The sequence below is a fragment of the Mesocricetus auratus genome, unplaced genomic scaffold (assembly GCF_017639785.1).
Source record: "Mesocricetus auratus isolate SY011 unplaced genomic scaffold, BCM_Maur_2.0 Super-Scaffold_100013, whole genome shotgun sequence".
NCBI lineage: Eukaryota > Metazoa > Chordata > Mammalia > Rodentia > Cricetidae > Mesocricetus > Mesocricetus auratus.
Window position 1 is genome coordinate 77329975 of NW_024429196.1, and position 13028 is coordinate 77343002.

General features: G+C 45.8%; 1 protein-coding gene and 1 long non-coding RNA gene across 4 annotated transcripts in view; one reads left to right on the forward strand and one right to left on the reverse strand.

Moving 5' to 3' along the window:
- LOC110342482 overlaps nt 1-8882 on the forward strand; it is a 49977-nt gene extending 41095 nt beyond the window's left edge. For both annotated transcript variants that reach the window (XR_002384563.2, XR_002384562.2), the window contains exon 3: nt 8778-8882. This is a non-coding gene — a long non-coding RNA (uncharacterized LOC110342482). The remainder of the gene's footprint in view (nt 1-8777) is intronic.
- Spock1 (SPARC (osteonectin), cwcv and kazal like domains proteoglycan 1) overlaps nt 1-13028 on the reverse strand; it is a 491076-nt gene that overhangs the window by 3540 nt on the left and 474508 nt on the right. For both annotated transcript variants that reach the window (XM_005078400.4, XM_005078398.4), the window contains 3 exons: nt 12074-12295; nt 6631-6693; nt 866-1003 (listed from right to left, as the gene is read on the reverse strand). In XM_005078400.4, the coding sequence (XP_005078457.1) occupies nt 866-1003; nt 6631-6693; nt 12074-12295 (423 nt within the window). The remainder of the gene's footprint in view (nt 1-865; nt 1004-6630; nt 6694-12073; nt 12296-13028) is intronic.

Below are 13028 nucleotides of genomic sequence, written 5' to 3' on the forward strand. Positions count from 1 at the left end.
CCACTGAGAAAATTCCTCTATCAGGTTGCCTGTTGTCAATCTGTGGGACATTTCCTAGATCAATGATTGATGGGAGAGACCCAGCCCATCGTGGGTGGGCTGTGTAAGTAAGCAGGCTGAGCAAGCCATGGGGAGTGAGAAGGAAAGGAGCATTCCTCCTGGCTTCTGCGTCAGTCTCTACCTCCAGGTTAATCCCCTGCTCCTGCCCTCCCAATACGCCCTCTCCTCCCCAGGTTACTTTTGAGCATGGTCCTTATGACAGCAAGAGAAAGCAAACTAGTCAGGGGCCCAATCTGTTAGGGAAGTCCTGTGTATATGTCAGTAAAGCACTGTTGGCCAATAGGGAAGCAAGATAGGTGGGACTAGGAATCCAGGAGGACTCTGGGTAGGAGAAACACAGAGAGTCAACATGTAACCGCCATAGGGATAAGAAGCCCGGAAAGTTCTCCGGTAAGAGAAATACTTAGATTAACAATTATGGGATAAATACTTAAGTCAGAGCTAGCCAGTAAGAAACAAGCAAGGCCAATAGCTTCATAATTAATACAGCGTCTTGTGTGTTATTTGGGGACTACAATGAGGCAGAGCCCAGGAGACTGGCGGGGGATAAACCAAAGCTGCTGGCAAGGAAAAGGCTTCTCTTTACACCAATCCTAAGTGCTTTACCGGTAATAGTCCCCTGACTCAAAAACTCTGTCCACCCAGTGGTGTTGGTATCTGCTTTGCAAGAGGTCAAGGAATTCCAGCCGTTCTGTCTCCAAGGTAGACTCACTATGGCCAGAGTTGGCTCTTGAGATTCTTCTGTGATCCCCACACAGCCAGGACCCCTGGGCCAGCCAGGGCTGGGGCAGGAGGCCTTACTCACCGCAGCTCACAGTGCCCTGCTTCCTGGAGCCAGCCAGTTCGTTCCCGTATTTATCCACACACCAGCACTGCCCCGTGCTGCCGTGACACTGTGTGGCTTTGTAGTAGCCCTCCTCATTACACCGAGGTATGAATGCCCCTGTGGGAACCAAAGGGCCAGTTTAAGTCAGAGAAAAAGCATAGAGGCTCTGAGTTGACGCCATTTAAGACAGGGAGGAGGGCCTTCATGTAAGCCAAAGATCTGCTGTGGGGCTGGCAGGGGAGAATGGGGCTGGTTGGTTACTATTTTGTAAACGTTATAGGGACCTCAGCCTTGAAGAGGAGGTACACACTGGACTCCAGGAAGCTCATTCCCCAGTTAGACTTGATAATAGCCAGCAGTATTGAATAGCTATACATATCCTGGGCACTGACCGAAACCATGTACATTATATATGGAAATGTGTTCACATAACCTGTTTCCTTTGAACAAATGTAGGATGAGGGGTTTTGATGAATTTCATGTTTTTGTTCAAGTATGCTTGTGATGAAAATTTTGAGTCTGATCATTAATCTTCATTATCAACTTGATTGGATTCACATTAGTAGAGCCCATCTCTGAGAGGTGTCTTTGAGGGCATGACCTAATCAATGGGTTAATCCCTGTATGGATTCATAACAGGCTGGCATTATTGGAAGTACAGCAGGGTAGAAAAAGACATGAACAATTAAGGGGGCATGGGATGGCTAAGGAGCTGCTCTCTCCAGAGTCTGACCGAAGCCTCAGGACAGTTGAGAGTAAAGAATTCCACCACAATTAATAGTTTCTGTCAAGACTGCCCACAGAGCAACGGCACTCCTTCTGTACTGAAATTCTCAAATATGTATTTTAAAATAAAAGCAAACCATGATGCCTCTTTCAGATATTTTCTGAGATGCTCATTTTTTCTGAGATGCTCATTTGACAGGGCTCTGAGTTTCTCATGTGCTTCTTGTGGCGTCGGGTTTTACCTGCTCAGCTGGAATCCTTCTGGCCTACCTCAGGAGCCACCCTGGGATCTCGCTTAGAGTCCTAGCAACCCTTTGGAGACGTAGCTTCGGGACCCACCAAAACTGTAACTTCGGCTGCTGCAAAGACGGTTAAGTGCCACCCTCCTTGGGGGAGCCCACGTCTGGACGAGGTGTGCGTCTTTTCCCCCCGAGTGCCTCTCTATCAACGGGGCATCACGCTTAAGTCTGCGCTTAAGATAACTTGTTCATAAACCTCAGCTTTGTTACGTACTGGCTAGCCCCCAGCATCCCTTCTTTGGTGAGGTCAGGGGAGGGGTCTGGCATTACCTGAGTGGAAGTCCCTAAAGAAAAAAGAAATTCGCCGGGTTGTTGGTGGCCATGCAGGGCCCCATCCGTTCTTGGGCTTCTGCCAGCGCGAGTGGATGAGAGGTAGGAGGCGGGGTGCAGTTAGGGAAAGCATGTCACTGGGGGCATGCAAGCCTCTTGCGTTTCCTTGGTGTAAACTGCCCTGCCATGATGGGCTGACATCCCCAAAACTGAGAGCGGGAATGAGCATTTCATCCTTTGAGTGGCTCGCCCAGGGGTTCTGTCACAGTGATGAGATGTTAAGCTCATTGTTTTCTTTGGATCATTTTGCAGCTCTGTCTCACAGTTTGGTCCACAAGCCAGCAAAATAATCTTGGACCCCTTTAGAAATGACTTGTTTTTTATTCTGGCTCTGAGTCAAAAGTTGATCTTGATTTTTCTTTTTAAAAGAATTCATTTGTGTTTATCATGCATACACGTGTGTGTGCATGTGCCTGTGTGTATATTTATGAGCTGTGTGCATGAAGTTCTCACGGAGGCCAGAAGGAGGCATCAGAGCCCCTGGAACTGGAGTTATATAGACAGTTGTGAGCTACCACCTGGGTGCCGGGAACTGAATCTGGGTCTTCTGCAAGAGCAGCTAGTGCTCTTAACCTGGAGTCATCTCTTCAGCGCCCCTTCCCCCGCCGGAGTCAAATTTGAGGCCCAGAAATGCCTTCTGTCTATCCTGAGATTGCTCACTTTTAACTTAGGACCTTTTGCCTCGTGCTGTCAAGCTTTCTCTTTCTCTTTAGCTTGCTGAACGAGACCAGCCCTTTCTGACGTGCTGCTGTCGGCACTCCTTATTTCACTGGTCCATTCCTTAATCACTTTGGGTTATTGCGTTCTTGGGGTTTTGAGTTGAAATTCTAGTTCTGCTCATTATCTTTGATAATGTGTTTGAAGTCTTGTGTGCTTTTATGGGCTTCACTTTGTTTCTGTGGAGTTTGGTGTTAGCCCTTTCATATTTTCATTCATTTCAAAATACTCTCTAGATTTTAATTTAATTCCTTGACATCTTTTTTTTTCTCACTGTCTGGGCTAGTGAGTTTGAGATGTGATTGTTAAAAGTGTGTTTTGTCTGTGGGGCTGCCCGTGACAGGTGTGTCATGCAACTCTGCATGACTGCATATGTAAATATGAATGTGAATCACATTGTTCAATTATTCTCTATCCAATTTGTGTCTACTTGAATTGCATTATTTGTGAAAGCCTCTTACATTTAGTCTTAAAGTAATGAGTACACCGACAGGCAATGACGTGTCTTACTTTTTAGAAGGCAAGGTATTGGCCTTCCCAGATGTTATCTATCATATTATAAAAAGCAGCACTTTCCATTTTCAGTTTTCTGTACAACCGTTCTAGGTGTAACTTTGAAAATACTTTAAAGCTACGATCAGCACTTCCTGTCTTACAATATGTCAGCCTGTCCCATGTGCACTGATGTGATCATGGACTACTCTTGTATTTCTGACACCACACCTGTGCCTTACATTTATCATGGTTCCTGTTTCCTGCCTCATATGGAAATCACCAGTTTTCAGTTCTGATATTATTGAGGGTTCCTGACACTCTGTATGGAGCAGCATAATGTTACAAACGAGGTCTCAAGTTAGTCCGTATTTTCTTTCTTCCTTGGCAAATCAGACATGTAGCACATTCAAGCATCCATGCATTTATTGTCCACAACAGTCTAGAATTTATCCTAGCTTGCCGTCAAAGTGTTTTCGGTGGTTTTGTTTTTGAAATAGGGTCTCAATGTGTAGTCTTGGCCAGCCTGGAACTTATTATATTGGACCCGGCTGACCTTGAACTCAGAGATCTGCTTGTCTCTGTCTCCGAAGTGCTGGCAATCAAAATGTTCTGTTGTTAGTTTAGATTTTTTTTTGCACAATTTCACATGGAATGTACTTGTATACATTATCTTAGATAGTTCAAGAATGTGACCATCACCTTGAATAATCTGGAATGAGTTTAAAATTCTAGGTTCAAAGTTATCTCCACTTGAGACACTATTGTTTTTTTTCTTTCTAAACTAGTGTTACCCATGGAAATCTGATGTCAATCTTACTCTCTTTAAAGGTAGGTCATCTTTATTCATGATTGAGTTTATCTTCTCTGCGGAATTGTCAGGGTGACCTAAGGAGCTACATCCTTACATTGTGAAGCAAAGGCCTCTGGTTACCACTGTGGCTTCTACTAAGTTTATTTCTGCTGTCTTTGTGGCATAACTGCTTTATAAAATTTAACTTTTTATTTCACAGAATGATACCCTCCCCAAATGTATCATAGGAGCCAGTAAAGTTAGATATAGGCTCTACTTGATATGTTTTTCCTTAGATTTAATTCATTTTGTCAGCACAGTACACGCGTGTCTGGTGCCTGTGGGGGTCAGAAGAGGGCTATGGATCCCCTGGGACTGCAGTTATGGATGGTCGTGAGCACTGTGTGGTATTTGAAATCAAACCCAGGCCCCCTACACGAGTGGCTACTGCTCTAACACCAGAGTCATCTGTCCAGGCTCCCAGAAGCTATCCCTGAGCATGGTGCTCACCAGGCTACTTCAGGATGACCGGGTTCAAGAGATCAAGTGAGACTTAGAAGGGGAAGTACTTTGAAAAGATAAGGTGGGTACCTAGGTGCTCAAGCTAACGTTAACACAGAGGCCTTAGTTTTCAGGGAGCTTAGAGGGAAAAGAGGATTAGATTTCTTTTCAGCCTCTCATTCAATGAAAAGGCAGGGAGCTCAGTGGAAGAGTTTCAGTCCAGGACTGACAAGGAAGAGAACAAGCAGAGATTGTGGGGAATGCTGGTCCTGCCCCCCCTCCCCGAACAGTGGTTAGAAACCACCGCACCTAATAGACCACAAAATAAATTAAAACTGGGCTGAGCCTTCAGGTTTGGTGAGAAGCAGGTGTTGTACTTAATCTATAATTTAATAAGATGACTGCTTTTTCTAAGTAGGTAGTAATTATAACTGATTATAATTTGTTGTTGCTCGTTTCGTTTATTTATTTGAATCTGAATATCCCTGAGCACACAGTTGTTATATTAGGAGATTTTTCTCCATGCAGGAAATAATTTGTAAGGAATATAGATGGCATTTGTACGGATCAGTATGAGTGAACTCGGAATGTGGGAGATTAGAGATAAGACACGTGTGATATGATAGCAGGAGAAAGGTGGGAAGTTGTTGGATCACAGGCATTGAGGAGCATGAAAATGAGACATGTCCAGTGGCAAATACACACACACACACACACACACACACACACACACACAGACACACACACAGACACACACACACACAGACAGACACTCACACACACACATACACACACACAGACACACACACACACAGACAGACACTCACACACACACATACACACACACACTCACACACACACAGACAGACACACACACACACACACAGACACACACACAGACACACACACACACAGACACACACACACACACACACACACACACACACATATATATATATATGTGTCATTAATGAATGATAACAAAGCCACCATTGCCATGGAGCTTTGAAAATACTGCAGTTGCATAAACCCCATGTAGACCGTGGGTATATCCCCCAACCTAAAACATTACCCTGTGTAGAAGAATACAGTGAGTAGCCAGCATTCACAGAATCCTTGGGGACAGTGTGCCCATCCTCAAAGCAAACAGATTACCTTCTGAAACGGTGGGTACTTCGGGAGTGCACATGCCTCTGGATGGTCGACGGGAGTAATTCTGAATTACTGTTTTTAACAGGGAGGGAGAGCAGGTTCCCTTTTCATCAAACGTGATTTGCCAGTGTGCCGATAATGAGCACCCCACGCCCCCTCCCCATCCTGGAGCTAAGAGGGAGCCGGTACTCCTGTAGCTGACCTACTTCTGCCTTAAACCTCAAGGAGAAGGCAGCAGTGTCTAAATAGGTGGGAGGCTTCCACCCTGAGAGGCACACACATGCCCTCCGACCCCATCCAATACATTCTAGCAGGGTCACAACCTGTCTTGTTCCTTAAATGGACAACTGGCCCTGGGGAAGAGACGAAATAGCCTAACTGAAAAGCCTTTCACTTTGAGAGCTGGGAAAATACTCATGCGCTCCATTCGATGGCTTTATTTGACAGGGAGAAACCCAAGAGTTAAGTGTAGCCAGCATCAGAGGGAGAGTTGTATGGAGAGCATGGCCGAGCTGCCTGCTGGCCCTGGCCTGACCTCTGGCTTCTCTTGCCAGTAGAGGGCGTCCTCTATGGGCCAGCTGCTTGCACGAGCTCAGGCTGGGGGGGGGGCGGGATGAGGCACTTCTTCCACAAGACACTGCCCCTAATTGAATAAACACTGCAGAGCTGAACGCTACAAGAGATGCGGATGGTTTAATTAGTTGTTCTAATGAGTGGCAAGGAATTGTACTTACCCAACAGGCTTTTCCCCTTGCTCAGCTTCTGAATTCTGTTCATTTCGTTCTGGCAAGGGAGACCTAGAGAATAATTTATGGCCGTCAGTTTCCAGATGGTACAGGATATAATCTCTAATGATTGACTGCACTCTTGATGGGGAAATGTTGGCAACGGCACACCTGGGTGTGGAGTTGCTCCATATGCTGTCGGCTGTGCAACAAAACAAATCCAGGCCATTAGTGTTACTAATTTTAAGGAAAGCTCCACATCTCAAGGCGCTTGAAAATAGCACATGGAGGCTACTTACATAATACGGGACTCTTCCTACCTACACCAAACCGAGCAACACCAGGTGATTGGCTGGAGCACCCTTTAGTTTACTCAGCAAAGTCCTCTGAGAGCTAAAAAGGCTGATGCTAAGGCTTACTAGAGGGCAAGAACTCTGAATATACAGACCAACTAGCCAGGGGTCATAATGCTTGACCTCCTGAAGTTCCCGTCTCATAGGAGAGAGGTTAGGAGCCCTCAGGCATGCCAAGGCAGTGAGCAAGCAATGCCATCCAGAGCCAGACTCCATCACAGCTCTTTCTGCCTCCCCAACACTCAGGACTCCCAACGTCCGTCCCTTCACCCAACACTTTCAGCCTCTGAGTCCTCACTTGAGGAATGCACGCTGTGTGGACAACCAGGAGGAAACTGCCGTGAAGGACAGACAGGGAGCTGCGTGGCGAAGTGCGTGGATGACAGGGCATGGGCCTGTGCGGTCTCCCTGGAGAAGAATTTACCACCAGGCAAAATGACAAAGGACCTCACTGGTATTTCATGGTTTGTCCGTGACTTGCCTTTGTCAGTCTTACGTGTTTGGCAGGTCCTGCCATCAGCTCAGCGTCCCCGTGGCACAGGAAGGAATTCTGCCCCTCTGCATTCTTTACACCAGCAGCCATCGCTGCTGCCCGGTGAGACAGGGGTGGGGGTTGCAAGATGTGTGTTTCTTACTTCATTCAGGGTAAAGAGAGACACGGAAGCAAATCCCGCTGTGAGAATGAAGGCTGGTAGTACTATAACAAACAGCTACCGTTTACTCAAGTGTTAGAATGTTCTAGCGCTTTTTAAAATCTTTCCAACCGCCATACAAGGCAGATACTTATTATCACTGTTTTGTAAATGGACATCATCACCCGTGGCAGAATAGAGACAGTTGGCATGCAGAAGGATGATGAGAGTGATGTTGCAGTTTTACCACGCTTCCTTTAAGTTTTCCTGCAATAGTTTTAAAAACAACTTATTTAAAGAAAGAAAGAAAAAATGAAACCGATGGAAATCTACTTAAATGCAGACAAGAACAAGACACACACGCAAATTTTTTTTTCATTTTTATAAAATGAAAAACCCACCCTGGAAATGATTTGCCGCTGAGGAGGTGACAGCAGGCAGCGCAGGGCTCGCTAAGTCAGGGACACTAATGAAAAAGTGAGCTGTGGAAGGGCAGAGCTCAGCACGCAGATGCGCGGACTCAAGGATGAGTGTGGCATGGGAAGAGACAAGTAGAAAATTGAAGAGAGGAAGTTCGCCTCCAAAGCCAGGAAATTTAGATGAAACAAAGACTAAACTTAACTGAAGAAAAGTTTCCTGGAAATGAGAGTCTAATTCTAGAGTTCTCAGCCATGCCGCACACAGAGCTGAGCTAAGGTGGCTTCTAGGAAATTAAGGTCCTTGAACAGAAAAAAGATTCCTGCATATGATGAGGGATGTCCTTCTGTATATATGTTTCTCTTTCTGATTGATGAATGGAAACACTTATTGGCCAATAGAGGCAGGGAGATAGGCGGGGGGCTAGGAGATGAGGAGAATTCTGAGAAAGGTAGGCAGAGAGGGAGACTGTGGAGACATGTCATGTAGACGAGGAAGGAGTAACAGGTCTGGATCCTCCTCTGGTAAGATAAGACCATGTGGAAACACTTAGGTTAATAGAAATGGGTTAATAATTAAGACAGAGCTAGCCAGTAAAAAGCCCTAGCCATTTGCCAACAATTTTATAATATAGCATCTCTGTGTGCTTATTTGGGGCTGAGGGCAGTGGGACCTGGCAGAAAAGAAACTCCAGTTGCACTCATAGCTTCTTTTCTATTGCTTTTGGCCATGGTGCATCATCGGGGTGACTTAGAAAAGTCCAGGAGGCTGGAGTCCACTGGGATCTGGAAGGCATACCATGCAGACAGGAGCAAGAAGATTATTGATGACATCTCCCCTCTGCACAGGAGACCGAGAGAGGCATCGGGCAGTGGGGAGAAGCCCTGCCTTATAAAGGTTCCTCAAACTCTCTAAGCAGCATCACCAGCTGGGAACCAGTTGTTCAAATCCTAGAGTCTATGGGGACATTTCTCATTCAACCCAGAGCACATCCCACCAGCTTCCAGGCACAGTGGTTACATCACCCGTAAAAGAGAAGAAAAACTACAAAGGCTTCATGTTTCCAAGAAGAAAGCAGGACTATTTTCAAACATTTCTACTAGTTATCTTCTAGAAAGGCAACCTCCAAACACTTTGAGAAAAATCTTAGAAAACTAAAGCATCCATAAGACTGGAGAATACCACAATATCTCAGGTTTTTCTTGAGTCAGAGGTCAACGGAGCCTTAGCCATAAAATTACCAGACACCAACATGTAGTGTCTACTACAGCTCTGCTCTGGAGAAAACTCTGGATGTACTTAACAGTGACCTATAAATTCTAAGCGTGACACCCATCATCTTTAAGTTTCTTGAAGAAATAATGAAATATAACAAACAATAAGCAATAAGATGGAGATAAAAGGGAAATTAGGGAAATATTAAAAATGAAAAACAGTTTTTTCTCAGAACTAATCCTGGATGCTGTATCATTCCTAGGCACACCTAGGAGTCCTAACTTCTCCCCCCACCCCCATGCCAAAGGGGAGTCTAGCCAGAAATAGCCTTGTGGTCAAGTACATAACTCAGTACTTTGTGTAAGGCAATGAGTATACTCAGCACAGTGGGCGGGTCAGGCTCTGTGCCAAGAGCATTTTAGGCCAAAGTAAAACAATCGCTATTATTTAGCTCCAACCTGTGTTAGCTAATACAGTTACAGAGCAGAGAGAAATGAGGTACAAAGGGAAGGGGAAACAATGCGATTATATTTTAATATTTACAGAAAAGTTTATCAATGTTTGCACACAATGCAGTTTATACCCGAAAACACCAAGAGAGCCGAACAGAGCCACTGGAGAGAGAGAGAACTCAGTGAGGGAGCAGAAGGGAAAGAGGACTCGTTTACAGTCGCGCCATGACAGGGAACCGAGATGACCGCAGAACTGAAAACTCTTAACTCCACCAGCTATGAGGAGCCTCTGAGATAAAAGCGTTCAATATCATACAGTGGAGAGGAATTTTCAATACGTGGGGGAAATGCATCCTGAAGTTCAGGAGGGCAGAAAAGCAAGAGAGGCGAGACCTACAATAGACCAAAGCCTAGGGTTGATCAACTGTCACTTAAGTGGGATAGAATTGATTTATGGATATTTAGGAAAGCGGGCCTTAGTATTCAGGAATAAATCTAAGACACATGCATGTGTATCAGACATGCTATTGACAGAAGAGAGACTAGTCAATAAGTGACAAAAAAGGCAATGAGGTCATCATCTCCACGCTTGCGTAGAAGCTGAGGCCTCTAATGTGTGTACACATGGGTAGAGCAATGCAGACTTTGAACAAACAAAACCACCAAAGTTAGTAAAAGCATGAGAAAGTTGCTTTACCAGATTCAAGTGAAAAAATGCCCTTCAGAGCCTAATGCAAACGTTATGACTTATAAAAAGACATACAGTAAGAAAATGAAGACATGCAACTCTGTCAAAATGAAAAATTTTCCTCACTAATGAGAAAAACATACAAAGTCAAAGCCGGAAAAAAATAACCCTCTAGTACCCATCACTGGCCAAGCTCTGAGCTCATAGATACGCATTTTCCTATAGAAGACAAAACGCAACTCCAACAAGAAAAATGTACAAAAGCATATAGAGTTATTTCAAGGACACAGAAACTTAAGACTGTCCCAGTTACTTGGATTCGTTCATGACACACAGAATGAAGTCAGAGGGGAGCATGCGTTGTTTTGCCCCCCACTTTGGCAATGGTGGCTAGATCTGATAGTGCCATGAAGCTTTTTTTCTCTCATCAAAAGTATCTGACTCAGCTTCTTTGGAAGGCAGATTGGCAGCCGTGCTGAAGCGTGAAAGTGTGTGCTCTGGCCCTGGGGGTCCACCTGACAACCCCGTGAGTGTGCAAATGAAATTATTCTTCACCGAGAGCTCTCTGGAGTGTCTACATTCTGGGTGTGTGTCCCGGCATCTTTGTGCACATGCATAATACTGCCCAATTTAAATACTGTTAGTAGACAGACAGCCAGACTTCTGGTCCGCTGGGTACACCCCCCTCCCTCAGGAGGCAGAGACAGACGGGAAAGGCGAGCACGGAACAGCAGAGCCCGGACTCTGGATGGAGTACTGCACCAGGCTGGCTCGCTTGCCTAGACTTTGGGTGACAGGAGACACCTGATATCCCTATATTCCTTAGATATGGTGTGTCTTGTTAGCTGTAGTTTTGCTACAAGCAAACATATTATAATTAAGGAGAATTCATGTGACAATGGGAAATACGATCCTCTTGCATTTGTATAGTGTGTTTCACACTGAGGTGTGGTGACCAGTCCCCCATTTTAGCAGCCATGACAGACTAACATGTGCTTGCATGGCCTTGCGGCTCCTGTCCTGGTCACTAGGGGTCACATGCCCTCCTCGTGGTAAGGAACCAATCAGAAGTTAGCTGGCGGAGCTGTGCTTTAAGGACAGTGCACAACAGTGACATGCAGAGCATAGCAACCATCCTGGGAGGGCCTATGGGACATAACAACCAGTTGACCAATCAACACAGGGCGGGTCACCCAAACCTGGAAGCGCACCAATCCTGAGACTGTTTCATACCCCTAGACACTCCCCTTATGCTGCCCTTTAAGATCCCTGCCTCGAGGTTGCTTGGGGTCTTTCTCCAGCCATTCGCCATGGGGGCGGGGTGAAGGACCCCAGCTAATGGGGTTAGCTTGTTAAATATCTACAATAGAAGACTCTTTGCTTTTGCAATGAAATGGGCCTCTTGGTGATTTTGGGGTTCAGAATTTGGGCACAACAATGGTGACCTTGAGAACCGTGTGGTGAAGGTTTCTGTGCACCTGTTTTTTAGATGAAAATGCTAAGCATAGTAAGTAAGGATGCTTTTCTAAAAGGAAAGAATTACTCTGTGAAGAGAAACCACCATTTTATTCTTGGCTTCCTGAAATGCCATGTTAAAAGCAGACAGATGCCTTTGGGTTGCCTTTCCATAGGGTGGCCCTTGGTCATGTCTTTCTATACACAGATCTCTGGTGCCCTCGTGCCCACCTGACTTACCGCCTGGCTTCTGGAAGCAATAGCACCACTCGTTGTTGGAAAGTTTGCCATCCTTGAAGGAGTCACAGGAGTTGAAGAGCGGCTTGATACAGGGCTCGTACTTGTCTAGGTAGATGGCGTTGATCTCCGAGTGGTCCAGCAAGAGATCATAGTTCATGTCCAGCTTGTTGAACATCCAGCCCAGGGAGTCCTTGCAAATGGGCAGGATGCTGGTGTCAAACCCTGTGAGAGAGGGGGTACCTTAGCCTTCCAGGCAGGGAGCACACCCAGCTGTTCCCTAACCTGGTGCCCCCGAGGGGCCGGGATGCGCCCTACTGTGTCCTCCCTTCAGGGTTTTTCCTTTATACATGAGACATGTAAACATCCTAAAAGCAGGAGCCAGCCTTGGGGAAAACATCTTCAGAAAAGAAACCATTCCCTATGATAATGTGTCTGTGTTATAGGTAATGAGTCCTGTTGTCTATGAACCTGCTTGCAAGATGTGACTGAAAAGAGACCCACAAACACGCTAAAACGTAAACTGTATAATACTGAAACCTGAGCTGCAATTTTTAGGAAAAAAAATGAAAACTCAGAATGCTGGAGGGGGGGGAGACAATAGCAGGTGTGGGAGGCTCATCTATCCCAGAGGCTCCTTCAGCCCCTTCAGAGTCTGGAGGGCAGAACACCCCAGGTCCTGCCTCTGTTCCCTTCCTTCTTTCCTGCAATTCCCCCGAGGAGCCACAGAAGAGGGAATCCGGCTCAGAAAATCATTTCTTTCTTATTTCCCCAGGGAAGGGGGAGTTGTTTCCCTTAAAGGAGTCTTTGTTTCCGTGTGGAGACTGGAAATGCAGGAATGCTTGCACTCAGCTCCACACTCTGGAAGCCACAGGTCTATGGACAGACATCAGGCCCATCTTTCTCTCTCACTCAATGGATGACAAGATTCCAGCTTGTCCTAGGCACTGAGTCTGTA